General features: G+C 35.7%; 1 protein-coding gene across 6 annotated transcripts in view; it reads right to left on the bottom strand.

Annotated features, from left to right (window-relative positions):
* LOC134519019 (sodium channel protein type 2 subunit alpha) overlaps window positions 1–27,479 on the bottom strand; it is an 80,874-nt gene that overhangs the window by 25,101 nt on the left and 28,294 nt on the right. For 3 of the 6 annotated variants that reach the window (XM_063342528.1, XM_063342530.1, XM_063342531.1), the window contains exons 5-17: window positions 26,230–26,358; window positions 25,458–25,549; window positions 24,278–24,550; window positions 20,826–20,889; window positions 20,121–20,262; window positions 19,101–19,307; window positions 17,512–17,802; window positions 13,946–14,326; window positions 12,831–12,963; window positions 11,270–11,508; window positions 10,169–10,342; window positions 8,126–8,482; window positions 6,203–6,682 (exon numbers count right to left, since the gene is read on the bottom strand). In XM_063342528.1, coding sequence (XP_063198598.1) covers window positions 6,203–6,682; window positions 8,126–8,482; window positions 10,169–10,342; window positions 11,270–11,508; window positions 12,831–12,963; window positions 13,946–14,326; window positions 17,512–17,802; window positions 19,101–19,307; window positions 20,121–20,262; window positions 20,826–20,889; window positions 24,278–24,550; window positions 25,458–25,549; window positions 26,230–26,358 — 2,962 coding nt within the window. Of the gene's footprint in view, window positions 1–6,202; window positions 6,683–8,125; window positions 8,483–10,168; window positions 10,343–11,269; window positions 11,509–12,830; window positions 12,964–13,945; window positions 14,327–17,511; window positions 17,803–19,100; window positions 19,308–20,120; window positions 20,263–20,825; window positions 20,890–24,277; window positions 24,551–25,457; window positions 25,550–25,645; window positions 25,738–26,229; window positions 26,359–27,479 lie in introns of all 6 variants that reach the window. The other 3 variants (XM_063342529.1, XM_063342533.1, XM_063342532.1) reach the window with 3 other exon arrangements.

The raw sequence follows: 27,479 nt of genomic DNA, 5'->3' as shown, positions 1-27,479 counted from the left end.
TTATTTATGAGCATTTCATATATGAAAATACTTGCAGGAATGCTGGATGAAAGCAAAAGCATCGTAAGTAGCAGTGGAAATATTTGCAACAGCACTCCCACTGGAAGGTATTTAAAAAGGCTTTTTAATTCACACAAGTAATAGTGAAAGGATATTTCTGAAACAGAGCAAGAGACTGCTGTCTGTAAAGTTTAATTAAGTGAACTCCAATTAACTCTAACAACAACTTAATATCATCCTCTATGAATCACAATATGCCAATATAATGTGACCAATTCACAAACAATCCAAAGCCTAAATTCTTCAGAGTATCAAAGGATTTTGAATAATGAATATTTTAAACCAAAATCTGACTTAGCAGATAAATTGCTTGCAAAATATAAGACAAAAAGATAGGCAGTAAGTATATTTTAACAACACTGATTTACCAAACTGAAAGCAGCATCATACAACTATGGTGTTGTAAATATTATGGCAATGTTTAATAGGTGACATGTAAATCATACTGAAGTTGGAGACCTTTTGGTCCAAAATCAGTAGCTTATTTACTAGACCACTAAACTTTATTTATTAGTGGTAAGATAAGAATAAGCTTAAGTTTCTCAGGGCAGACAATTTTACATGTTTGGGGAAGTAGCCAATTTGTAAGCACAAATTAAAGAGCTATGGTAAGACTGAATTGGGCCAGATCTTGCTATCAGTTTTCTCTTTGCACCTCTACACTTGTAAGTGTAGGCGTAAGTAAGAGCAGAACTGATCTCTGAATGTTTGACCAGCCAAATACCAGTTTTGTATGAGGTTTTTTAACCAAATGATGGTCACATGCTTTGACTGTGGAAATTAAATTAATTTCATGCTTAATGGTGCTTCAAGTACTGCATATTCATCTCCAAAATAACTAAATGCTTATACGAGTACTGAAGAAAAGAATTTCTAAGGAAAAAAATGTGAAAAATAAAAACATAAGTATCACGAGTTTGCAAGTTACCTTCATTATAAGCTAAAATACAATAGTATGAAAGTTTTCCAAAATAGCTTGCAGCTTTTTGTTATCAACACAATTTATAGATGGACTTATATAAGCTTCTGATGAGAAACATAGCTTACATGTTACATATGCTATCTTCCTTCAAAAGGAAAGAAAACCCTTCAAAAATAGAATCCTGAAAACTTTACCGTCAAGATTGGGAAAGGTACAAAGCATGCACTGCAAAATACTATTAAAATATCATGGAAAGTATAGCATCTGAACCACAGAAATATTGGGGCTGCCGATCTCGCCTGACCATGCTTTGATGCGAGTCCCACGACTCAGCAGAGAGCAGCTGTGCATGTTTGTACTTTATTGCAATGAATGGGACAGGATCATAGCTGAAGAGCATGCAGGCCAGTCAATATCCATTAAAAAGTGATTATATAGTATATACACATAGATGTATAACTTGCTTAGGTAACCTGTGTAAAATTGGTGACACGATGCTCTGCCTCGCTAAAAGGCACCAGAGCTGCCCGCTTGACTGATCCAGCTTGGTTCTACTCCTGTGAGAAGTAAGAATGGTAGGAAATGAAGTTCAGGACACAGCACCTTTGCCTTTTTGCACTGAATACTGCTTAAAGTAAAATATACATTATTAAGGTGTCTGCAACAGCATTAGGAGATCCCGTATTTTTCAAGGCATTTAAAAATATCTTGTAATCTGGTATATCTTGGTGTAGTTACTAGCCTAGAAGTTACACTTAGCATAAAAAATCTAATCACTACACAGCTATACATGCACTACAAAATTTTCTATATAAACCATCCCTGTAGTACTTAAGGACCTAAAAAGGAAAAATTATAGTTTCTACGCTGCACAGCAGTAATGCAGCTCAGGCCCATGGACCTTTATGTATAGGCCGACAGTGTGGTCCCACATTTCTTAATGGACCTACTTCCATGGTAAAGTTTTATTTGGGATTTGTTCTCTAGTTCCCTTATTACATTGTATGTCCCCACTACCATTCTTATGGACACAATGTTCTCATAATTAATTCTGGTTTAGGTTTCGGGCAATTTTCTATAAAATTCCTTGTAAATTCACACTTACTGGCGTATACGATACTGTATGTATTGTTTCTAGAAAGGCATAATCTAGTTAACATTTACATCAAAACACTGGAAAAGATGTATGTTATAATAAAGAATTTACCAAACTTTAATATACTTAATTAAAACTTGCTAATAAACAATAATTACTTTGTAGAAATTCAGCTTATTGCCCTATACGACAGTGAATATGTATTTGCATGTGTATACATAGAGAAAAGCAAAAGCACACAGAGAGGCACTCATTAGCATCTGGCTATCTTGTACAGAGTGTTCTCACAGTACATAGATGCCTAAAGTGCCTTTCATTTGGGATACTGCTAATTGAACGTGGTTTGGTGGCAGTTTCTAACTTCAGTTGTTTTAATGTGTGGTACAAGCAATGACGTGACTGGCAGATCAACACTTGGCAACAGCAGAATCATATAAATGGGAAACCATGAGAGGAAAGAAATGCAAGGCACATTATGGCATGACAAAAAGATGAAGCCTTGAACAAAAAGCCATTTTTAGTCATTTTTTTAATTTAAACAATGCTTTCTTTTCCTATAGATCATTTTCATGACAAGAGTGTTGGTCCTGTGCTAATAAGCCATCATTCTCTGTATCAAAACCCATGGTGGATAAGAATCATCTAGTGAAGAGTAGGAACTAGGATTAAGATAAAAAATGCACTTTTGTGATTAAGATGTATCTGAAATTTAGGCAGTTAAATAAGAAATATGCTCACAATGTCTTTGCTTAACTGCTATGTCTCTCTTGAAGATGCTTGAAATTTGTGAACATTTCCCTTCAGTTTTTCACTTTCGACTTCTGTAAGAGTAAGAAATTTTTGCCCTGAATACACTCAAAAGAGTTTCAGGCTTGATCAGTCAAAACTGCTTGGCACTAGCTCATTCCTGACTGAATATGCATTTCTTTGTCTTATCGCCTGATCAGTTTGCAGTTCCTGAAGCATGATTAACACACACATTTACTGGATTAAATGCCTCCAAGAATGCAATGAGGACACTGTTTTCTTTTAAATATTGTATCTGGAGGAGAAAGCCTTTCTTTTATGGTGGAACCTTAAGGACTGGAGTTCATGTCTCAAATGAGGGATAATCCGTTTTAAAATTTCCCCTAAGGGAATTCAAACCAGTATTTTTGTCACCTTGTAGAATAACCCAGTTGGGGTCTTTCCATTTGGAAAAGGAAAGATTTGGCTAATGAAGACAGTCAGCAGTCATATCATCCTGTTATACAATGAAGAAACAGATGCACCATTGTCATTGTTGTCGTACTCAGTCCTGCTAACCACCAGCCTATAGATTTGAATAAGGTACATCCTCCATCTCTTCTACTGACATAATGCTCTTGTGCAGTAAATAGTTAAAGATTGAGCAAGCTACAAAAAGAAGCAAAAGAGAGAATGTTGGTGATCAGGGAATTCCTATGGGAAAGTCAGGTTTTGGTCCCTATTTCAAGGCAGTTTCTGCATTTTAGCCACAACTGACTGTTAAAAACTATGAAGATATTTTGTAGCAGTGGAAGATTTTGTTCTCAAAACAGATGCCTTAATCATTAGGCGCTACCAAAAGTCAGACTGCTTCTTGCTACCACTGTTCAGTGAATCACAAATTATTTTCTGCACAACAATTGTAGCTTCAGCATAAGAAATGGAGAATACTGCACTAGTACAGAACAGTCCCATGATTACATTTTTAAAAACAGACTTCAGCAACTAATTAATCTAATAATCACTAATGAAAATATTTAAATTACTTCTTTCTTAGTCATTTTAATGACATACAGTATTTAAATTAGAAGAATCCAATTACACTTCAAAATTACGTTTTGCAGAGAAGATGCCTATTAAGCATTATCAGAGCTATAATCTATTTTCATAAAACTTCAGTTAATACGTACATTAACTTCATAACTTTTAGAAAAGAACAATCACAGAAAAATTATATGGGAGAATTTAAAACATGGTTTACTACTACCATGAGTAGTGGTAGTATCAGAATCAGTAATATCACCAGAATTAATATGATACAGGTGGAAGCACAAAATAAGAAGTGAAGAGAGGAGAGTTTTCCTGGGTGCATACTTTCCATCATACTAGGACTTCCCAGACATCTCAGACTGTATCTGTGTCAGAAAATTTTCTTTTAGTGTCATTCATACAGTAATATCATCTAAAGCGTCATTGCCAGTTACAGTATATCTGCAGAATAAACTAACAGTATCTTCTTCAAACTTTCCAATTGAGGCATTTAGAATGTTTTATGAAAAATGGTACGTTTAGGTTGACAGCACCCTTGAAACTGATAAAAATACTATACTAACTTTACAGACAAATACAGAATGACAGATAGGTATTTTTTACTCCACCAAGATAGCAATAAATATTTTGTGATGAAGAAATCCAAAGTATTTTGTTTCCTAACTTTAAATTAAGACACTTTATTACCAAACTTTCAGTACATCCTCTAGCTATCACTAGTTGCTAAGCAGGGAAAAGGCTGAAAGTGATAGATGGACTTGAACACGATTAGCAGGAAAAAAGAACAAACCCAGAAGGACCAGGCCTATACCAAGACACTATGTGATTTACAAAAAGACAGAAAAAGAACCTGTGCCATTACTGTCATGTGCAATCACTACGGATGATCTCACTGATAGCAGTAGAATTTGCTGCTCCTTTGGCAGCAGTAAGTTTCGAAACAGTTAACAATGGGACAAACAATGGAACAGCAAAACAATGCAAAGACAGAACAATGCACTAGCCCTGTGCAATGTAAAAGTGCCTGAAGAAGATTTCTTTTTTTATCCTATGTACAAAGAAGAACAGAATCAACCAAAATCCTCCATTCAGACCAAGAAACTTTCATATAATCACCCTCTTTGTTACACAGAACAATTAATGGTTAAACTACAACAACTGCTTTGCTCTACACTCAAGTCATGGTTTTGAAGAGTAAGATAAATAATAATACAAGCAATCTGAAAAAAAATTAAAAGAACAATAGACATTTCTGATAAGAAATGAGAAAATATGACTAAATGTGTATTCATTCTGTACAAAAAAGGATCTCAGCGTGAGAATTACTAGAATCTTATCTATATTTATACCTTCAGATTCAAGCACAAGGAAATCATTTATGAAAACCTTGATGTTAGTTTATATCTACGCCATAGCATGCAGTACTGTTCAAAAATACCCATGCTAATACTTAGTATTAGTAATACTAGTAGTTAGCATCAGTACTAAGTTTAGCATAGACTTACTCCGGTTGAAGTGGTGTACCTCCACCATGTACAATTGGCAGGATAGAGCACTGGGTTAACACAATAATAATGGCTTCAGCATCCACTGTAACTCACTAAGTGCTGGCTCAGATATGTCCATTTGGCACCACATTGTGCCAGAAAGAGGTACATTTTATTATGGTCACAGTGGGTAACAGACTCAAATATCTTAAAGCTTTGAAAATGACAACGGGTAGCCATATGAAAAGATCTTATACTGAGATATAAAGCTTCATAACTTTTTTACCATAAGGCCATTATTTGACTTCTTCAGTGATTCTGCTACTATCAGATGGGTTATTAGTGATTTATATGAATTTGTTTAGTGATGCTGGTCCAGTATTCAAATGTACTTCTGATGTATCTAGATGTATTTTGACTATATAGAAAAGGTTAAAAGCATTAGAATGAACTGTTAATTTGACAGGTGGCGCTCCAGAAAGCAGACAAGAGAGTAAATAAACTGCACTGATGAAATAAGCATGGAGAAACTTGCATAACCCCCCGACATTTTGTAAGACTTTTGGTATCCAGGGCTATTAAATTGGTTAATTTTCCTGTTAATGATTTAACTAAACAAAATAGAAAAAAGGGTTAATTTTCTTAAAAATTGTCTTATGCATCTTGACTATTACTGTAAATGCAATACTTGTACTACCATCTCATTCAAAACCAGCAACCTTACATCAATTTACCTTAAATACCATTACAAGTTTCCATATGCAGTTATACAAGAATTAAATAGCAATTTGAATTCAACACTAGTAACCTTAGGAAATAAAGAAAAGCATCAGAGCATTTTAAATATAGAAATGGTCCTACCTCTTTGCTTTCTTCCAGGTCTGACTCGCTGCTGAACTCCTCTGTATTTAAATTTTCAAAATCTGATTCCCCGACAGCAATTGGCACTGTCACAGTGAGACTTGGGTTGTTTATGAATGACATGTAATCACTTTCATCAACAACATATTTTTCCACACTGCTGCCTATACCACTGGTAGTTCCATTCCCTTCTTTAAGATAGGCAAGATTTTTACCTATTTCTACTATTGTGTGGTTGGAAATACAGCTGTCTTTTTTGTTGTTTAGGTCTTCAAGAGGTTTGATTTCATCTAAAACTTTCTGCTTTCTAACAAAGGCTTTTTGGATGAATTCACGCACTTTTCTCTTCACATAATCTATGCCTTTCTGAATCCTTGCCACAGCAATCTGTAGATTGTTCATCTCATTATCATCGTCTGTAGCAGCAAGGTTGTCTGAACTAAATGAGCTCAGCAGCAAGGCCAAAAAGAGGTTGAGTACCTAAAAGACAGTAAGGAGAAAATATACTGGATCTCTTATTTTTAAGTCATAAAAGTAATTCCATTATGGGTTGTTCAATATGACATAATTTTTTTTTCACAGATAGCACTTTATTTCAACCCACCTTCCTGCTATTCTTTCCAGTCCATAATCCCTGTCCCCCATAGTTTATTATAACTTGCCAAAAATATTTGTAGCTTGTTTAACTTGACTAATATAGGTGAAAATCTGAGCTGTTCCTTGACTTTCTCCTCCACACTGGAAGTAGTGCAGGTCTGCTCCTCAAAATGAAGAATGACACAAGGAGGCAGGATACAACATGAGGTAGTAATATATGCAAGCTACATCCACTGTAGTGTTCATAGTCAGGGGAATGCAGGCAGACTCCAGTCTTCTACAGTTCAACAGACCATAGTTTCAGTGTGTTTAATTCAGAATATAATAAACTTATATATTTGCCAAGAATATATCAGTCTAATTTTGTTTTGGGTAGGAAAACTAGCTAAGAGATAAAGAGTCCACAGATGTGATACACCTCAACTTTAGGAAATTATTTCAGACTTTCTTGCATGACGTTTTACAAACATACGAGAGAAATTTGGACTACATGTAATTATGACAGACTGTGCAAAACTGATTAAAAATCATATTAAAATTATATTTGTCAATTCTTCCTGTTCAAACTTGCAGAATATTTTAGAAAGTATACCACAGGAGTCTCACATTAGTCTGGTTAAACTTGGTATTTATGCCTGTGGATAAGCATATTTATAAAATTCATGGATGATACCAAAAAGAGAAGGGATGCTAGCACTCAACAAGAAAGAACTACAATTAGGCATAACCATGGTAAATTGGTGAAATGACTCAAAATCAATACAGCATTTAATTCTGAAGCAGTAGTGTGGAAATTTTGGTTAAAAAAAATGAAAAGTACATATACAGAAGGTGTGAAAACTGACAAGGTAGAAGCACTGCAGAAAAGGGCATATAGACTGCATCAGGAAGGCAATACTGGTACAGAAATTTCATGTGTTATTTGGGGATGTATCACAAGGAATGTTGGGTGTAATACATGGAAGTATAATTATTCCACATTATTCAGTACTTTGGCCTCTATCCAAAATGCTGCTTGGGAGGAATGCAGAGGCCAGTATGAAAAGGGATAAGTAGTTTATAAATCATCATCTATGAGAAAAAACTAAACAGATAGGCTTATTTTGTTTCAGAAAGAAAAGACTGAAAGTGGAAACAGTAAGCCTTTAAGTGACATAAATGTTGTCATGAAGACCAACTGTTTTCCATCACTATTGATACCAGTCAGTTTAATGAAATTAATTACATGATCTCCTAAAGTCCTTCACCAATCTTCTCTGATTTCTAAATCGGAAAAAATAGGAAATATGTTCTAATAGTTTTTAAAAATCCCCACTGATTACATACCACTAGGTTTCCAATCACCATGACCATCATGAAGACTGTAAGGCACATAGTTTGGCCAGCAACCTCCATGCAGTCCCACATCGTTTCTATCCATTCTCCACACAGCACTCGAAATACAATCAAGAAAGAGTGGAAAAAGTCATGCATGTGCCAGCGTGGAAGTTCACAGTCACTGGAGATCTTGCAGACACATTCCTTGTAGCTTTTCCCAAACAGCTGCATCCCAACCACAGCGAAAATGAAGACAATGATGGCCAGCACCAGGGTCAGGTTCCCCAAAGCCCCCACTGAGTTGCCAATAATCTTAATCAACATATTTAGAGTTGGCCAAGATTTTGCCAATTTGAAAACTCGAAGCTGCAAAACAGAAGAATAACAAGTAGTTATTCATGTTACTAATTGTAATGAAATTATTTCTATACATATTTCAGTTACCCTGTGTCCAAGTCACGTCTCATGTAACCTTTAGAAACTTTAATTACAAAATTTGTATTTCCAGTTCTTTGTACAATACTAGACATCAGCAGTCTTAAGTTCTGATTCAAGTCATAAGAAGTAAATAATACTGTCTCTATGCTCATTTCAATTACATTGCAATTATCACTAAGTCTCCAATTCAGACTTTGCGTCTTTTGGTGACTTCAGATGCCTATAAACAAGTTGTACTTTTTGGACAAGTTGGACAAAACAACCTTTCTCCTTTAGTTAACTCTAAGAGAATATTACTAAAAATAAACCAGCACATATGAAATGTGATCAGTCTGACAGGACTGTATGTGTACAGACACTCCCAGATCTCTTTCATCTTAACTGGCAGAGAGATGGAAGAAATGGCTTTCCTAGAAAGAGAAACAAGCTAGAGTTGTTAATGACAGGCATACAAGTTACTTGCAAGTATCTTTAACAATATCCTTTCCGTCATTTAAAATAAGAGTAATGTGTCTTACAAAGTTTGTCATACAACAGTGAGAAAAACAGACAAGGAAAGTGTTATATTAAAGTACAACTTGAGACAGACAAGAAGTAATTTATTTGGAAAGATACAGCAAGTGTTCAGACAGTTGAAAGAGGAGAACACTAACAGGAATCTAAATCTAAATATAATTTAATGGGATGAGACATTGATAAAATATATAGATATGAAGTTAAAAACATAATTCTATTATGGAAGGACAAGTCAGTCCAGACATATATTAGACTTTAGGCAAAATGCAATATAATGCTACACAGAGAAGAAACAAATAGATGAATTAAACCCCCTCTTTTTTAAAGGAAGTTATTTAACTTTTATCTTACTTTTTGCTTTATTTAACGAAAAATTTGAGCTTGATGACTAGGAATTCTATCTTCATGTCTCTTACTGTCTAGGTCTTTTCAGAAAAGGATTTGAACATCAACTTGCATGCTAGCCTAATGCTCATCAAGACTAAGGTTTTTCAAGTTCCTATTCATGACAGAGATATCTAATAACAGACAGAGATACTGTAGTGACTTCTGAACAGAAAAGCTGTTAAGCATCAGATAGACCCTTGCAGAGAATGGTAAGAGGAAGGCTGGTAGTGATGAAAAATCTCTATCCACCCTACTCTCTTCTAAAACTAGCCATGTAAGCAAACTGGTAATGGAAGTCTATCAGCTAAAACTGTGAACGAACTTTTGTTAACTAAACCATTATTTACTAAGCGATGTACTAATCTTCAGTCACAGGTAGCGAGGGCCTGTGGCTCTTGCATTTTTTATTCCCTTATCTATGGAGAAAATGACCCTAAGAGATACTGCCATCAAAAAAAGTTAATCCTTAAAGCACACTCACTGAATTGATGTTGACACCTTGAAGAAGAAATAGACGTTACTAAGATATGTAAAACAAATGACATAATAGATACATGCCATCTAGTGGGCACGCAATTTAGTATTTTATAAGTTCTTATGAAAAGATCTTCTGTCTTAGCCAAATATATAATGTTTAAACGAAAAATGCGTAACATACATGCAAAAATACAAAAATATAATGTAGAAACATATTTTGTTTAGTATATTTACCAATCGGAATGATCGAAGGACAGATAATCCTTCTACATTTGCAAGGCCAAGCTCCATTAAACTAAGACTCACAATAAAACCATCAAAAATATTCCAGCCCTCTTGGAAATAATAATAAGGATCCATGGCAATTATCTTGAGAAACATTTCTGCTGTGAAAATTCCAGTAAACACCTGCAAGGAAAATACAGTTTCTTACTCCAGTTAAATGAGAAAATATTAAAATAAATAAAACTAACTATCAACTTTTGGTGAGTTATATCTTTAGCAAGAAATCCATTGTATATCTGAATAGCTTCTCTATATTGCCATACTTTGGAGTTAGGAATTAAATTCAGATTTGATGCTCACATATGCATCGCAATGTTTGGTTTCCAAAGAAAAAGATGTAAATGGGAAAAATATGGGATTTTCCTATTCTGCTAATATGCATGTATAAATACCGAGACAGGGAATCTCTTCTGATTTTAATGCTCAGCTTTTCCTCCTTAGATCTCATCTTTGCCCTTGGGACATCTTTTTGCATCTAGGCAAAAAGATAAGTTTATGAGAGGGAAAATTGTTTTATTAAGAAAAAAAATTATACTGAAAGTTAAGCAGAACTGTTGTTCTTTAGAATGACCTGCAGAAGGCACTGTCACGCCATTTCACTGTTTCCTGTGGAGTTGCAGTATATCTGCCATGCTTACTGGGTCTTTCCCTCTACAATTCCCTGAACACCCAGGACCTCAGGAGGTGCTAGTGAGGAGCGGAACAGGTGTAGGAATCGAACTGAAAGTTCTTATGATTTGCAAGTACCCATCCAAGAAAAAATATTAGATAAATTCCTTTAACCAGCTTCAATGAAAGAAGCTGAAGGTTTCAAAAATCAAAACGCATATTGACTCAATAAAACTTACTATCTTTTGCTCCATAAAGCAAGAGTGGTGAAATCCACAAATGTCAAAAAGAGGGATTCAGTACAACTTAAATTTAAATTCAACTATCCCAGGCCTATAAATATCTGGTCAATATTTTCTTTTAAATATATATACACGGGCCACAGAAGAATTATTTAAGAAAAATGCATTTGACATACATGGTACATCATGAAATACTTACAAGGTTTCCTACTGAAAGTACACCACTAAACTGTTCTGTCATTGGATAGTGCTCCATGGCCATGAACAGAGTGTTCAGGACAATGCAGATAGTAATGGCTAGATCAACAAATGGATCCATCACAATCAAATTTACAATATGTTTGACTTTCAGCCAGGGAGTACAGCAGTCCCAAATCAAGCAAGTGTTAGCAAATTTATACCAGCATGGTGGGCATTTCTGTCTGGATTCTTCCAGTTCTAGAGAGAAAAATGAAAATAACATTTTAAACATATTTCTCTATTGCAGTATCACCTGGGTATTTCCGTGAGGCCTAAATGCTGTTTTCCAAGGTACTGTTGATAAATTGTTGATATTGTAGACCTTTTGAAACCAATGCTGCTGTCAGTCAAAATAAATTGCAATTAAAAACAACCTGTCCCACTGTGTTTTAAATTTGATCTAAAAAGAATGCTAAATATTCAATAGACAAAGTAACCATTCACAAGCAAATGCTACATAGGACGTAAAACGGAAATTTGCCTTAGAATTCTGGCATACAGGATGGCTGATGACTGGATTGAGAGCAGCCCTGAGGAGAAAGACTTGGTGGTATTGGTGATGAAAAAGTGAATATGAGCTGGCAATGTGTGCTCACAGCCCAGAAAGCCAATCTCATCCTGTGCTGCATCAAAAGAAGTGTGGCCAGCAGGTCGAGGGAGGTGATTCTCCCCCTCTGCTCTGCTCTTGTGAGACCCCACCTGGAGTACTGTGTTCAGCTCTGGGGTCCCCAGCATATGAAAGACATGGAACTGTTAGAGCGGGTCCAGAGGAGGGCCACGAAGATGATCAGAGGGCTGGAGCACCTATGAGGACAGGCTGAGGGAGTTGGGGTTGTTCAGCCTGAAGCAGAGAAGGCTCCGGGGAGAACTTAATAGTGGCCTTCCAGTACCTGAAGGGGGCCTACAGGAAAGATGGGGAGGGACTCTTTATCAGGGAGTCTAGTGATAGGATGAGGGGTAATGGTTTTAAACTGAAAGAGGGGAGATTTAGATTAGCTACTAGGAAGAAATTCTTTACTGTGAGGGCAGTGAGATGCTGGAACAGGTTGCTCAGAGAAGCTGTGGATGCCCCATCCCTGGAAACATTCAAAGCGAGGTTGGATGATGCTTTAAGCAACCTGGTCTAGTGGAAGGTGTCCCTGCCCATGGCAGAGGGGTTGGAACTAGATGATCTTTAAAGTTCCTTCCAACCCAGAACATTCTATGATTGTGTACATAGAATGAATAAAATATTTAAAATTTTCCTCATGAAAGATAGACACTTAGAGCAACCCCTAAATCAGACAACTATTTAGACAGTATTGTGGTCCACGTGTGCAAAATTACTCATGATTACCTTCCCATTTGCTATTTTGGGCATAGTCATTTCAGCCTCAAAGTAATATTTTTCCCTTTCTTACAAGTAATTGTAAGTGTAGTTACAAGTGAAATAGCTGCCTTAAAACACCACTACCACTTAAAGTATCATATATTTAAGAGCACTTTATGGCCTTTTCATACAAAAATTCTGTGTTACATACCTTCCATTGTGTTAGTAAGCATGCTGGCTATACTCATTGCTCTTTGCCTTGCACTAGGATCTGTTAGGTAGTCCATAGGAACATGATAAGAACTAGACCGTCTCTTTCTTAAGTCAGTTTCTGTAGTAGTGCCCTGAAAATAAAACGCTGATAAAATACTCTATTGATTGTTCTTTTAATAAGAATAACACTGTAAATTATTATAAAAGTATAATGGTTTAAAACACTTTACTCTCCTGCACCATGCTCTATTTATGTCATGGTTTTGCAATAGACTAACATATGCCTAACTTTGTATATAGCAAATAGCCAAATACATCAGTAGGATTGCTCTTATGATAAAGGATTATGGTTTTAAGTATTTTGCTGAAACAAGGCTGAGACATTAAAAACAGATTTTAGACTATAATCAGTTTTTAGACTATAAAAAGTGCCACAATGCTTGTCAATGAGCTCTGCCATAAATATCTTTCTAATTGGCAGTGAAGCCTTTTTCTAAACATGAAAATGCACAGCCCACACAGCTAGCAGTAAAAGCACAAACAGTAAATCTATTTTCTTAAGATAACTCTTAACTTAGAATACATTATCAATTTCCTAGAACATGTTTTCAAACAAAATAAAAGAAAAAATACTTAATAATGTTGACATCTCAAAAAAAAAAACCCCTAGAAAAATTAACTATGTGACAGGAACACTATCACAACCCATGGAAGTTGTACTATCAGTGTTATATCAAAAGTTTCATATATGGTCAGCAGGAGGTTAAATACTCATTTAATATATTCCATTAAGTAGATATAATTTTTTTTTTCATTTTGATATCCTATCTGATATACGAATCTTCCAGTTAAGTCTTCAGTTAGCATAATGAATCAATGGGTATGAGACTACACATAGTACATTTATTCAATGGTTTACTATGCTATTCTGTTAATTCCAGTAAATTAGCATGAATTTTCAGTTTCTGCTTTAGCTTATAACTGGAATATATGAAAGGAGCATCCACAGAAAGGCCAGAAAGGGAGTCATTCCCAAGTGACTAAATCTGTAGAAACAGTAGCTGATCATACAGGGAGAGGACATCATGCCTGAGCTATTGCAGACTTTCTTACATTGCTAGCAGTGGCTGCTTTATCAATCATCACCTCTGGCAGAAGCTGTCCAGTAGGTGACATCAGAGCTGGCGGCCCACCGACCAAAGAAACTACTCCATTGCAATCCACAGTGCTGTGCATCTTCCCATTTGCTGGAAGTTGAGGGATTGTCCTGGATGACCTACTGGCCTGGCTAATGTTACTGTTGCGCCGTTCACCATGTCTATGAGGAACAAAGAGAGAATCTCTTCTGCTCTCATTGTCTTCAAAAGTGCTGTGCTCATCATCAGCAAAGTCATTTTCTGATCCTACATCCTTTGCTCGACCTCTGAAGCTGAAAAGACTTGTTCTGCTATTGCGCCTTGGGGAAAACAGGGAGCCACGAATGCTCAGCAAAGACTGTAAGCAAATAAAAACAATGATTATCAGATGAAAATCCCTTTAAATATAATGTTTGCATACAGGGGAAAAAAACACAGTGTTAATATGTCTTAAAGGGTAAGGTCATCTACAAAGAAATGAATTGGTACAGCCCCCCCCCCCCCCCGATATACTCCCTTTTGGATAGTAAACAAAGAGCACATAAGTGACAGACAAAGACTAGTTATTTTACTACTTTGGATATATGAAATCAATTGGTTTAATTAGAGTAAAAGAAACTGCTTGACAGAATTGTTTCCTCTGCCATTCTGCCTGTTTTATTGCCAACTGTTCATAAACTGAGCAAGCACATCTAGACACTGTTTACCCCAGGTTGGCATTAGTCTGACAGACTGAGTAAATAAAATTTTAGGCAAATTTCCCGTGACTCAGTCTGCACACAGAGGTAGCTCCTAAATACTTCCTAGTTTAAAATACATACATATTTTTTCAGATACTAGTCAAGTAGGCCACGATAAGGTTTTTCTTTCTTTTCTAAAGTCTTAGCTATTCTGAATATGCGAAGATATGCCTGCAATTTTGTATGAAAAGTCTCACTAATTTTCATCAGTTTGCTCATACGAGTAAATGTTCTGCTGTGGGAGGATCTTTTCAGGATCAGAGTCAAAATAATGCTCTAACGTTGCAAATAATTATACATGTTCTTAATTTTAATTCAGATCAGTGATTCCCTTTCCTTGATTGATTGGCATTAGCACCCAAGACCTCTATGAACAGCAGAGATGATACATAAGAAAGCAGTGTCTTTGTTTCTCTTCTGCAACTTATCTTTATGGACCTGAGCCCCATTGTGCGAGGTACTGCAAAATGCAGAACAAAAAGGCCCTCTGCAAAGAACTTATCATCTAAGTGTAACACAACAGATGGATACAAAAAGAGAGGGAATAAAAGGGGGCAAAATTGATGGGTATGATAAACAGTGGTCGTAGCTCACCTGAAGTCACTTCCCTGTCAAGCTTTCTGTAGGCAGCATGGTAAAAGAGAGTTTTAAAGAGGGATTTGAGGAAAGCAATGAAGTGTTCTGTGGAAACTCATGGGAGCTTCTTCCAAGCATGAGGGGCAGCATACCAGAAAGAACTCAAAGAAACTAGTTTGAAAATTTAACAGGAGGTTATGGATGCTGGCATGGGTCTGTCAAAGCTGGGACTTCACTTGTTTACTGTAAGTAGACAAGGTGGGTTGGGAAGAACTTTAGGCACAGTATGTTTTATGGTATTAAAAAAATATCTTTAGGTACTAGTAAATTAGGTAAAAGCAATGAGATAGGTTAGTGCTCTTTGCAACAACATTCTTGATGAATACATCAGTAATTGGGACATGTAAATAGGTCCAAGTTAAAAATGATTAACAGTTGTGGGCCCAGAGTAGAGTTTTGAGAGATAGAGAGAGAGAGGAAGAGAGACGGGAACTAGCAAAAGGCCTCATGGAAAACCCTTAGAAAACTGTCAAAGGGGTAAAAGGATCTTCTAAAGCACAACTAAATCAGGAGAATTGAGAGGAGACAAAATCATGAATGTACGGAAGAATAAGTTTTCAAGAAAAACATAATGGTCAGTTACATGTTACAGCAAGTGAAATGTCAAGGAAAATGTCAAAGATGAGACATAAACCTGAGTTTTGTCTAGGAAACGGTTTTTAAAAACTGGTGAGTGGAATTTCTGTTTAATGGCTAGAACCCGGAGTGAAAAGGAAGTAGGGCTGGAAAATCAGAGGGGAGGGGATTGCTAACCTGTCACAGTAAACAGCTGTAAATGAACTTGCAGATGAAAAGGTAAAAGCAGCAAGTTGTATGAGGAGTGCTTCATGTCAAACAAGATGGATGAATTGAGCTGCAGTTGAATAAGGCTGCAGTTTGAATGAAGACACAAGCAAGAATATGCACCTAAGGGATCAGGTGAGTCTTCAACATGAAGCTAAAGTCAATGGATATAGGTGTCAAAATTTGTAAAAGGAACAGGATGAGTCATGAACTAACCAAATTCATCAATGAAGTCTTACACAGGCTATTTAGATGGTTAACATAAAATGGTGGCAGACGAAGGATGGGGGTGGGGTGGGGTGAGGGAGGAAGGATACAGTACTATTAAAAATGGAGGTACATTAGGAAGTAAGAGGAAGGAGGAGTTAACTTGGCAGAAATAGGAAGCCAGAAACATTATATTCCCACCACAGTCTGGTCGAAGGCGGGCAGTCCTTAATAAGAAAATATTGGATGAAGAGGTCTGAACTTCTTTGAGAATGGGAGCTGGAGAAAGTGATACACGAAGATAATATGGATGCTCATGATCTATTTAGGGATGAAACAGGCTTTCCAGAGGCATTAATAGAAGAGGATTAAAAAGGAAGGAATTACTTTAGTAATAGTGACTAAAAAGGGGGAGAAAGCAAGTTGTAACGACCAGGGAGAATCAAGAAGGTGGTGATAAAAGGAAGCATACTAAGGCACACAAAGGGGCAGAAAAAGGACAGAATGTATGTGAGATCTGGACTTGAAGTGCCGAGGGGAGATTTGGAGGAGGGCAAATGAAGAGGAGTTCTGAAAACTGTAGAAGGGATAACATAACAAAACTATCAAATGAAATAAATGTCTGGATGGGAGATGCAGATGGCACTCTGAGTCACTAGTGCTTCAATGTAAGAGAACACATGCAAGGACACATTGCCACAGATATTTCCACCTTCTTTAACATAACACAATTAATGGTCTCACACCAATTAATTTGTCAAATTTCACATGAACGTTTATGCCATTTCTACTGGGTTTTTTGCAACCCAAATTGAGTACTTTTCTGATTGAAAATATGAAAATCCTTTGTATGTGTGAACCAAATTTTGAAGCCACTGATCATACTGAATACATCCATCTTGATGGGGAGATAGGTCCATTTTCATTAAGAAACTTGAAATTCAGCTCATATTAATTAATACACATTATTTTGATTTTTCACACATAAATTCAGAATAAAAACAAAATTCTTACAGTTTAATCTTTGGCTGCAAGTATTAACATGATCATACTTTGATTTAAGATATTAAAGAATTTGTGGTACCTTTTGCAAGAATTGACCAAACTACTTTACAGGGGTTTGTTTACATGATGAGTAAACAACAAAGGTGTTTAAGAGGTAATAATACAATGGTACCTGATGTGGGGAAGAGAATCTCTTTTCATATGTCAGTCTATTGCCTTCAATGGAAAGTCGGAAGCCTTTCCTTTTGATGCTGTCCTCTGATTCAGATTTGTGAAATTCTTCCCCATCCTTCTCCTCGCCTTCAGATTGTTCTTTTTGCTTTTTTTTCTTTCTTCTATTCCTCCTCTCTTTAGCACTCTTTGAGCTCAGTTTTGATGCCTCAGAAGAACTTTCGGAGAACCCACCTATTCCACCTACTCCACTATAATCTCTGGAGTCAGCTGCTGCAGCTGCTGCTGCCGCCTATACATACAAGCACATATGCAATTTACAACATTTATACAAACACACACCACTCACTATTTTAAATTTATTGCCATTCTTAAAAAATTATGATTTTGAAATTAAAAATATGATCACAATTCAATAAAAGCAGCATACCATAAGAAGTGTAATTTGTGAAATACCACAGAAACCATCATTTGCCACTGCACCATAAACCAGGAACTAGAGCAGCACAAGGGAAAACTGCTGTCAGAGAACCAAGTTAACAAGCATCTGGTTTAGACTGGAGCAATAAGTTGCAATGGATTTTTCACCTAAAATATTATGTAAAAGTAAGGAATCAAGGGTCAAACCATAATCAGAGATTTGACTTAAAATGCAGGCTACTAGAGACCTGTTGCTGTTTGAAGTTTCAAACATTTGTTGAGCATTTGATTAACATTTGTTTACAAGTTGTGGTTAAAAAGCACCACACAAACCAACTAACCAACCAAACAAAAAAACCCTTTTGCCAGGTGCTTATAGGAAAGACAGTTCAAATTCTGCTCTATGTGGCCACATGCCAAGCAGACATTATCAGTTATCCTATTAAAGATTTCTGAGTCTTCAAAACATGACAAGGAATTTCAAAGCAGTATATAATCATGATGTCTGTACCACAGAAGCATTTTCCCCAGTTTCTCACTTTTTCGAGTTGTCTTTAAAACTGGAGCACTATGGCTTTCTGCTGTGAGAGCTGGGGAAGGAGTAGAAAAACCCGGATGTTGCTGAAGCAAAATATTTCTCCCACAGCACCTACAATAGTTTTGCTTCTGTTACTTAAATAAGTGGAATTCCTGGCCTTTTTACCCCCACATCTCCATCTCCATTTCACAGCATCACAGAATAGCTGAGATTGGAAAGGAACCTCTGGAGGTCATCGGGTCCACTTCCCCAGCACAGAAAGCATCACCTAAAGCAGGTTGCCCAGGACAATGTCCAGACAGCTTTTGATTATCTCCAAGGATGGTGATTCCACCAGCACTCAGGGCAACTTGTTCAAGTGCTCAGTAAAAAAGTTAATTTCCACCTCCAATTTGAAAATCCAGTACTTTAGCTTATTGGTTATCATTTTGGTCACAAATTAACAGGTTCACTCAAGCCAGCAAAAACAAGGCAAAGGAAAACATTAAGGATTGTTTGCAAAAGGAAGGAATTTATAAGACTGAAGGTAATATATTGTTAGGAATAGGGGAGTAAAAGTATTCTCATATGTGGACACAAAGCATCCGATCACAATCATGAGTGGAAGACGGAATTTTACTTTATAGGGATACCTGAGCTTCTTCCTGTTGCTTTTTCAGTTGTTCCAGCATTTGCTGAAATTCTGCTTCTTTCTGTTCCGCTTCTTCCATGGTTGCTTGATTCTGTTCTTCATAGGCCATGGCAACCACAGCCAGGATCAAGTTAATCAAGTAGAAAGAACCCAGGAAAATGACCAAAACAAAAAATATCATGTATGTTTTCCCAGCAGCACGCAGTGTCTGGGGAAAAAGAAATAATACACATTTTTAGCAAACTTTTAAACACTGTTGCATAACATGGTAACATCTGTGTTACAATCTAGAAATACATTATAAGATTGCTTTGGGTCAGCACAAGATGATTTAGTTACTTTTTCCATACACAAATAGTTTTATATCCTGGCTACATGTGCAAAAATCCAAGTTTTGTGTCTACTATGGTCAAGGTAAATAAGATCCTGTAGTTTGAATACTTCAGAACGTCTACTAATGAAAATATGTAGTAGCAATTGCTGCCCCCACTATACATCTGTATTATAGACTTTAAATCTAACAGTAGTGGGGCCACTAATCAGCATCTTACCTTCTTGTCTCATCAGTCCCAAACAATGCCACAAAGACAGTGCAGTATACAAAATGTCATGCTGCAAAACATCACTGTCCTTCAGGTTAAGAATACGTGTAGTTCAGGGACAAGATGTAACCTTTTCAAAGACAATATATTTGTACTAGACTGCAAATAACTTTAACTAGCATCTATTTACAGCATGTTTGGGCAAGAAGCTTTAACAACTTAAGTTCATTTAAGTGAAAAGAAACAATAATGCTTAACCAACTTCACAAAATAGCAGCTATTTCTTTTTATGTATTTCAGTGGCACACGGGAACCTAAATCATGAACAAGGTCCCTATTGTTTTAGACAGCTTACATATATGAAATAAAAGATGATTTCTGTCCCAAAGGCCCTAGGGACACGTGAATGAAAATAACTATGCAAATACTATGTAGTAATGGTATTGGTGATGGTGCTGTTTATTTTAATAAGTCCTCACCAGCTGGTAAAGATTCTCCCAAAAGTCCTGAGTCATCAATCGAAACAGTGACAAGAATGCCCAACTGAATGTATCAAAACTTGTGTAGCCATAGTTGGGGTTTCTACCAGCTTTCACACATATATAGCCTTCTGGACATTGACTACAAAAGAAGAGGAAATGCTATTTTTAACAACTACTCTAAATTACGATATGCTATAGTAAATCACAATATTGTTCAGGAGTACCAGTTGCTAATGAAATTATGAACAAGTAAAATTTTATTCTACATACCTAAGATAAAAATATATATCTTATTGGTTTTCATTTTTTCATTCGATTTCCTAATGATATTTCAATGCTTTACTAATATAACTAATAGTAGTCTACCCTTCCCCACAATTTGTCATATCAACACATCTTAACCAGGACAAGAGAAGAATGTCAACTAGCATGGCTGATGATAAACAGTTGTCAGTAAGCTGGCAGTAAATTTATGCACATAGCACTCGTGGTTACTTTTATAAAATTAGCTTAAGATGCTGAAGAAAGTGCCTGTGTAAACTCAAATCACATAAGTTATATTTAGGTATAGTTTCAATTGCAAAACATTGGTAATTTGCAAATCTACAGTACAGTTGATACTAAAGTTGACCACCTGAGCTATTCTAAGCAGCAAATTCTTTTTTCTCGATGCATAATGAAAAATGATGACCGTTTTCTTACCCTGCATCTGAGCTATTGCCACACAGCAGAGCATCATTTTGTCCTTCCAAGAAGTAGAAATGATCTGTTTTAAAAAAAATAAAAATTAAAAAGGTGATGAGAAAGACATCATTTATACCTAATGGAAACTGAGCAACGTTATAGACTTTTACACTTCAAAGAAATAAGCAGAGCTAACACTTTAACTGCAATATATAATTATTAGGAATGAAAAAAAGCATGGAAAATACTGTTTTGACAAGAAAATATAGAGTCTTGAAGTTGGCCTTTCTTTAGAAAATAGAAAGGTAGTTGTACAGCTAATTCTCAGTAACCTACCAAAATGAGTAAGATACAATGGGTGGAATACCAAATGTGTATGTCAGCAAATGAGTGAACAAATACCAGGAAAACAAGACAAAGGATAAGGGTGATTCCCTGCCTTTGTTCATGCATTTTGATACATACCATTCAGTGTTATTCATTTATAAGTATTTACTACATACTATTTTATCCAAATATTACTTTAAAAAGTACTGAAATTTTTGCAGCATGAAAACGCAACACAACATGCACAAGAAATTGCTAATTGGATCTTGACTCGAGCAGCTGAGGGAGAAACCAAGCTTTTATTGTACATTACAAAAAATTACTACATGGAATTCTATAGCCGAGAAATGTACTTGAAGTACCTATATGTATTTTGTTAATAGGCTAACTATCAAAATGAGGTAAAATACAATTTAAAGAAATGGAAGTCTTAAAAGCCCCCAGCACATTCTTTTCTTTTCTTTGTTTGCTTTGAGGCAGAAAGGGAAAAAAAATTTGCCATCAATTCCTAGTTTGGGATTCTTATGGTAAAATGGGACTCTCTAGTGGAGATTTTTGGGTCAGGTGGCACATTAAACTAAAGTTGCCAAAATTAGGTATGTTCTGGCTGTTCCCAGGAAGCAGATGGTTTCTTGAGATTCACTGCCAGCTGGCATGGACTAGCTTAGCTGGCATGAACTAACTGAGGGCTAATGCTAAAGAGACAAACAGGGAATTGCAACCAGTTCCTATTGACGGCTTCTACTCTGACACCACCAGTATTATGAGAGAGACAGTATAAAATCTGCTTTTTAGAAGAGAGAGAGAGATTATATGCATAATGTGCATCTGCAATCTATTCTCAGCTATCAGATAAGAAAACAGTGGATTTTCAGACATTCCAGTGCTCACATAGTCGTGCCCCATGAGAGATCTAACCCCTACTTTAAAAGCTTAAAAAGTTTAAAGATGAAGATGGGCACCAAGCTGGAGTTTCAAAATTATCTGTGGGCCTAATTCACATTTTCATGCAGCACAGCTCCTCCTCTGGTAAGCAGAGGATCCAGTTAAACTATCCAGTCAGCTCAACTCTCAGGCCACTATTTTTGAAAACATTCAAATTATACATTTTTCAATACAAAGATGATAATGATAAAGTAATAAAAATAGTCAATATGAGTTTATAAACAATATGCCATATATAAAACTATTCCTGTGTCCTGCCAATTTAATAACAGGACAACAGTCATGGGTACAAGTCCTACACAACACTTTCATAAGCAAATAAAGGAGATACGTTCTGGCTGCAATTCTTACAAAATACTAGAAAAAAAGACTCTCAGAGAGCAGTTGCCAGTGGCCTAATGTCAATTTCTAAGGGCAGCTTTCTGAAGATCCTCCAGGGATCTGTGCTATACCTGGTTTTCATAATGAGTTCATTACCAACTGAAGATGTGAAATAATAGAAAAAATGCGTCAAGTATTCTGAAGACATCAAGCTAGAAGAGAAAATGATTGAAATTTAGAATGACCTTTACAAACTAACAAGCTGGTCCAAAAGCAATTGGATTTATTTCAACAGAGACAAGTGGAAAATGCAACAGCTGACAAGGCAAAATCAAATACATAAATGGAAAATAGACAGGATCTGTCCACGGACACTGCTGTAAAAATGATGCAGTGACTGTCATGAACTGCAAGCTGACTGGGAATTAACAATACACTGCTGATATAAAAATAATGTCATTTTGAGATGTGTTAATAGCCATGTTGCATATATGGCACATGAGGTAATTACTTCTAATTTATTAGAGGATTAAGTACCAGATTAGAGCATCTCATTAAAAAAACCCAAAACGAAAACAAAAAAACAAAAAACCCAAACAAAAATCCCAAACTAATTAGAAAGAATCCAAAAAAGAAAAAAAAATGTTAAAATAGGTATAGAAAATGCAAAACAAAATAGGCTTGCTTGGTTTAGAAAAGACTAGAAATAAAGAAGATAACAGTTTTAAAATACCATAAAGAGTAATTTAAGTAGGCTATGATTATCTTATTTCTAAGTCCACAGGAGTAGGAGTAACATATTCAAACTGAAATTAGGAGAATTCAGGTCAGACATTTAGAAAAAACTGTCTATTTGTGTGATTTAGTACCAGAAGCAGCTAAAGAGGAATGGAATGGAATCTGTTTTTCAGATGTTTTTAAGAATAGGTTATCACCCAAAATCTTCTCCAAGACTACATTTCTATGATACTACAAGCATGCTGAAATGATAAGTATATTAAAGGATTATAAGGCAATAAGACTTGGATCCAAAAGCATTTAGCTATTAAACTGAGGTTTCCTAACTTTCAGTGATACAGGCATCAGTTACAGCATTTAAACAGACTTTATAAAAACCCTAAGATTATGCCTAACTACAAAGTTAAAACCCTAAATACATGAAAATAAACTGGAGAGACTAAATAGATAAATTGGAGAGACTGAAACTATCTACCATTATGAAAGACAGAATAGCAATCTACTACAGATATGTCCAGAGTTGGACAAACACGCTAATTTCTTGATTTTCCACAGATAAGAAACAAATTTAAAGATATGTAATATGTCACCTAGTTCTTATTTTGCTAGAATAAGAAGCATGGGATAAATTACCAGTACTCTCATAAAGGCATGTCTGTGTTGTGCAAGGGAGTGGGGTGCAGAGACACTCAGGAAGTTCCAGAAGAAATATCACAGCTGCATTTACATGCTATGGCAGGATTCATGAGATAACTGACATTCAAATGTGGATTTATGATACTTGGCATTATCTAGCATTAATTGAACTATCCAATTTCAGATCCCATATTAGGACTGTGACACTATTTCAGGAGGCCCCACACTAGCACAGAAATTTCTGCTTTGTGCTACAATGTGGATTTACTCTAAAAGTCGTACTCAGTAAAAGGTAAAAAGATATTCTGGTACCCAGTAAAATATTATGAGTACGTTAAACTACATTATGACTGTTCTTTTATTTACTACACAAAATCAGTGCTTTTATGTCTTTTGGCCAGATTACACCATTTTAATTTCAATGAGAAAATACTGATGCTTTTATATCTGTTTAAAAAAAATTCCAGAAAATCAATGCAGTAGATGATATAATGAACTCTTACTTCTGTCTTCGATGTACTCATCCCAGTTAAATATTGTCATTGTTGTATTAATAAATGTACCATTTTCACCTATAGAGCTATTAAAGTAGGAAATAACAGTTGTTTCAAAAGTCGAATTGTCTGGAGGCCACTGCAGGCATTTATTCCTCAAGTTGCCCATGAACAGCTGCAGCCCTATTAGTGCAAATACACTCAGACAAAACACGGTCAGGATCATAACGTCCGAGAGCTTCTTCACAGATTGAATTAGGGCTCCCACGATAGTCTTCAAGCCTGCAAAGAAAGAAGATTTTTACTATGATGTTAAACAGATACTAAACACACAAAAAATCATGTGATTTTTCCTGACAATGTAAAGATTTCATGCAAAATGACAACTAAATGAGTCTAATATTCGTGACACAATAATTTTCACGAAAAGCCTTATTACTTGTGAAGATGAATGAAAAGCTGTAAGTTTATGCTTATTTTATAGTGTACTGAAATAAAAAGTAGAAAATACCAAATACGTTGTTTATGCCAAAACAAGTGATTTTATTATTCATGCTATATCTCAACCCTACATAGAAAAGCATCATTTGCTTTTGTTGATGCTTCTTGCCCAAACCTTCCTTTTACGAACCTTTAAAAAAGTATTCTGCATTAGTGAACCCATTATAAAGACATTATAAGTGCATATTTGAATGATATCCTCATAATAATCTTCTTACAATATAAGAGGGGTGATGGTTTGGAGAAGAAAGACATCTTTAAAACAATACCCCATGCACGGCCCATGCTATCCTTCAGTTTAATTTTTTATACATGACTTAAAACTGAATTAAGTTGCTATATCAAGTGCCTGCAATAAATGATAAAATTTGCATCAGTATGAAAGCTTAAAATTAACTTATATTTAAAACATGTAAAGGAAAGCTTGATGTCATAAGATGCAAATCACATAGGCTGTTTACTGCAAGAATCTCATGCAAGAATTTGTTAAACTCAAAGGCTGATTTTTTTGAAAAGAAAATACAACTAATATAAGAAAAGCAAGAATCAATTTAAATAAAATTACATGTCTTGATTCCTGCTTTTTTATTTTGTTAACAATGTGTAGCAAACAAGGCTTATGCTTTAAAAACGTGAGTACAGCCTTTGTGGATCAAAAGTCAGCCTCAGTGTTTAACCTAGCTCTCACCTGGAATGACTGATATTGTTTTCAAAGCTCGGAGAACTCTGAATGTTCTCAACGCTGAGACATTGCCCAGGTCCACAAACTCTGTCACATATCTGTAATAGGGGAGTTCACACACAAACACAATGACAGCACACAAATAACAGTTGGAGATACGAGGGGCCTAACACCTTACACCAACTACTTCTTACCTGGAATTACAGAAATAGTTTTCAAAGCTCTCAATACTCTGAAAGTTCGAAGAGCTGAAACATTGCCTAGGTTTACAAATTCTGTTACATACCTGTAGAATTAAATCACAGTTACTCAGAATTGAGGCAGATTTTATCCTATTTGCTTGGGTCTTTGATCAAGACCTCTTCACCGTTCACTGTATTTTGCCTGTGTTATAAATACGCTTCTGACCATAAAATTAAATTCAGTTTTATCAAAATAAACCAAATTGACTTGATGTTTGAAACCTAATTTGGTCAGCTTATAGGAGGAAGTCAAAAGGATTCCTTTAATTCTGGTATGCAGAAAGGAGACAGGATATGAACAGTTCAGGCTGATGGCATTCACAGTCCTAACGTGCTGGCACACAATGCTGGCCTCTGCAGCACATGCTTAGTTAGAAATACTAAAATGTGTAAAAGAGGTAGAAGAAACATATTGCAACCGCAGGAAGTCCAGGCTCCAAATGTTCTGGCTGACAAAATATGAGGCAATTTTTAGTCACTAATTTAATGCTATCAGAAAGATTTTCTTATTTAAAAAAAAAGAAAAGAAGACTTACGCAAATGTAATGACAGTGAAATCTAGCCAATTCCATGGGTCTCGAAGAAATGTAAAATCTTCTAAACAGAAGCCCCTTGCAAGAATTTTAATAAGTGACTCAAAAGTATAAATTCCAGTGAATGTGTATCTGAGGAAAATACGCAAGACAGAATTTATAGAAACCCATAAATATTATCTTTACACATTATGCTCTCTAGTTGCTTTATTCTCATTTTCTTCTCTTTAAGTGGCACAAGATTTTAATGGAAGTTACGGCCAATTTTAAACATCTGCAGAATTTATACCGTAAGGAAGGAGGAATCAAGCTATGATTAAAAGACTAAATGCCAACCCATAGCTTAAATTCAAATTCTATAATCTATACCAACGACACAGTTGCAAAATTCCCAGTTACTTCATTGGTGCATGTTTTTGTCCAATTTGAATCCACGTTATAACAAAACACACAGATGGATTATGTTAGGATTTCAGAAGTTGCTTCCAGACTAAAAGTTTCTTTCTTCAATGTTATTTTTATGCTGAAATGCTGCTTAGCACCATGCGCTGGCAATGTGCCAACCCTCATCAGTCCTCATTGACTTTGTTACAGAGTAGGTGTATCCAGTACTTCACCTTCAGCAAGACAAGCATAGCACTGGAGAGAAACAACTCTTTTCGGATGCAAAATCCTGTGCAAGAACAACCAAAAATATTTACAAATGCCAATAACATTCAGCTACTCATTTTGGCTAAAAAATGTGGTTGAAATGTAAAAAGTAAAAATATTTAATTCTGGCATTCTGAGTCATTTCAATTTTTGATCTCCAAATGATGTCATCTTGAAATTTTTACTTTCATTTATATGTTTAATGGAAAAGAATTCAAATTGAACTGCTTAAAAGGCTTGAACTGGTTTTCAGACTTGAGCCAACCTGAAACCAATTTTGCAATGTAAATTTTTTCAGTTCAATTACTAATCCAAAAATTTCTTTCCTGCACAACTTTACTCAACAGATGAGAAGGACTTCTGTTGTATATCTAAATGGCACAACATAATGACATGTAGAAATATTCAAGTTAGCTATCTTTATTAATAAATATTTACGATATGCTACACATCCTGAATACATATATGTTCATTGAACTCAAAATGAGAGTGCCTCTACTGACTTTAATAGCCCTATGATTAACCTTTTGATTACTGAAAACTAAACAAGTACGTATCATCCAAAGCAGTTAGGAAGGAAGAAGCAGAAGCATAGAATGCTA

Source organism: Chroicocephalus ridibundus, chromosome 7 (genome assembly GCF_963924245.1).
Source record: "Chroicocephalus ridibundus chromosome 7, bChrRid1.1, whole genome shotgun sequence".
Taxonomy (NCBI): Eukaryota; Metazoa; Chordata; class Aves; order Charadriiformes; family Laridae; genus Chroicocephalus; species Chroicocephalus ridibundus.
The sequence above is the reverse complement of the archived record's forward strand: the minus strand, read 5'-3'. Positions and strand labels throughout refer to the sequence as shown.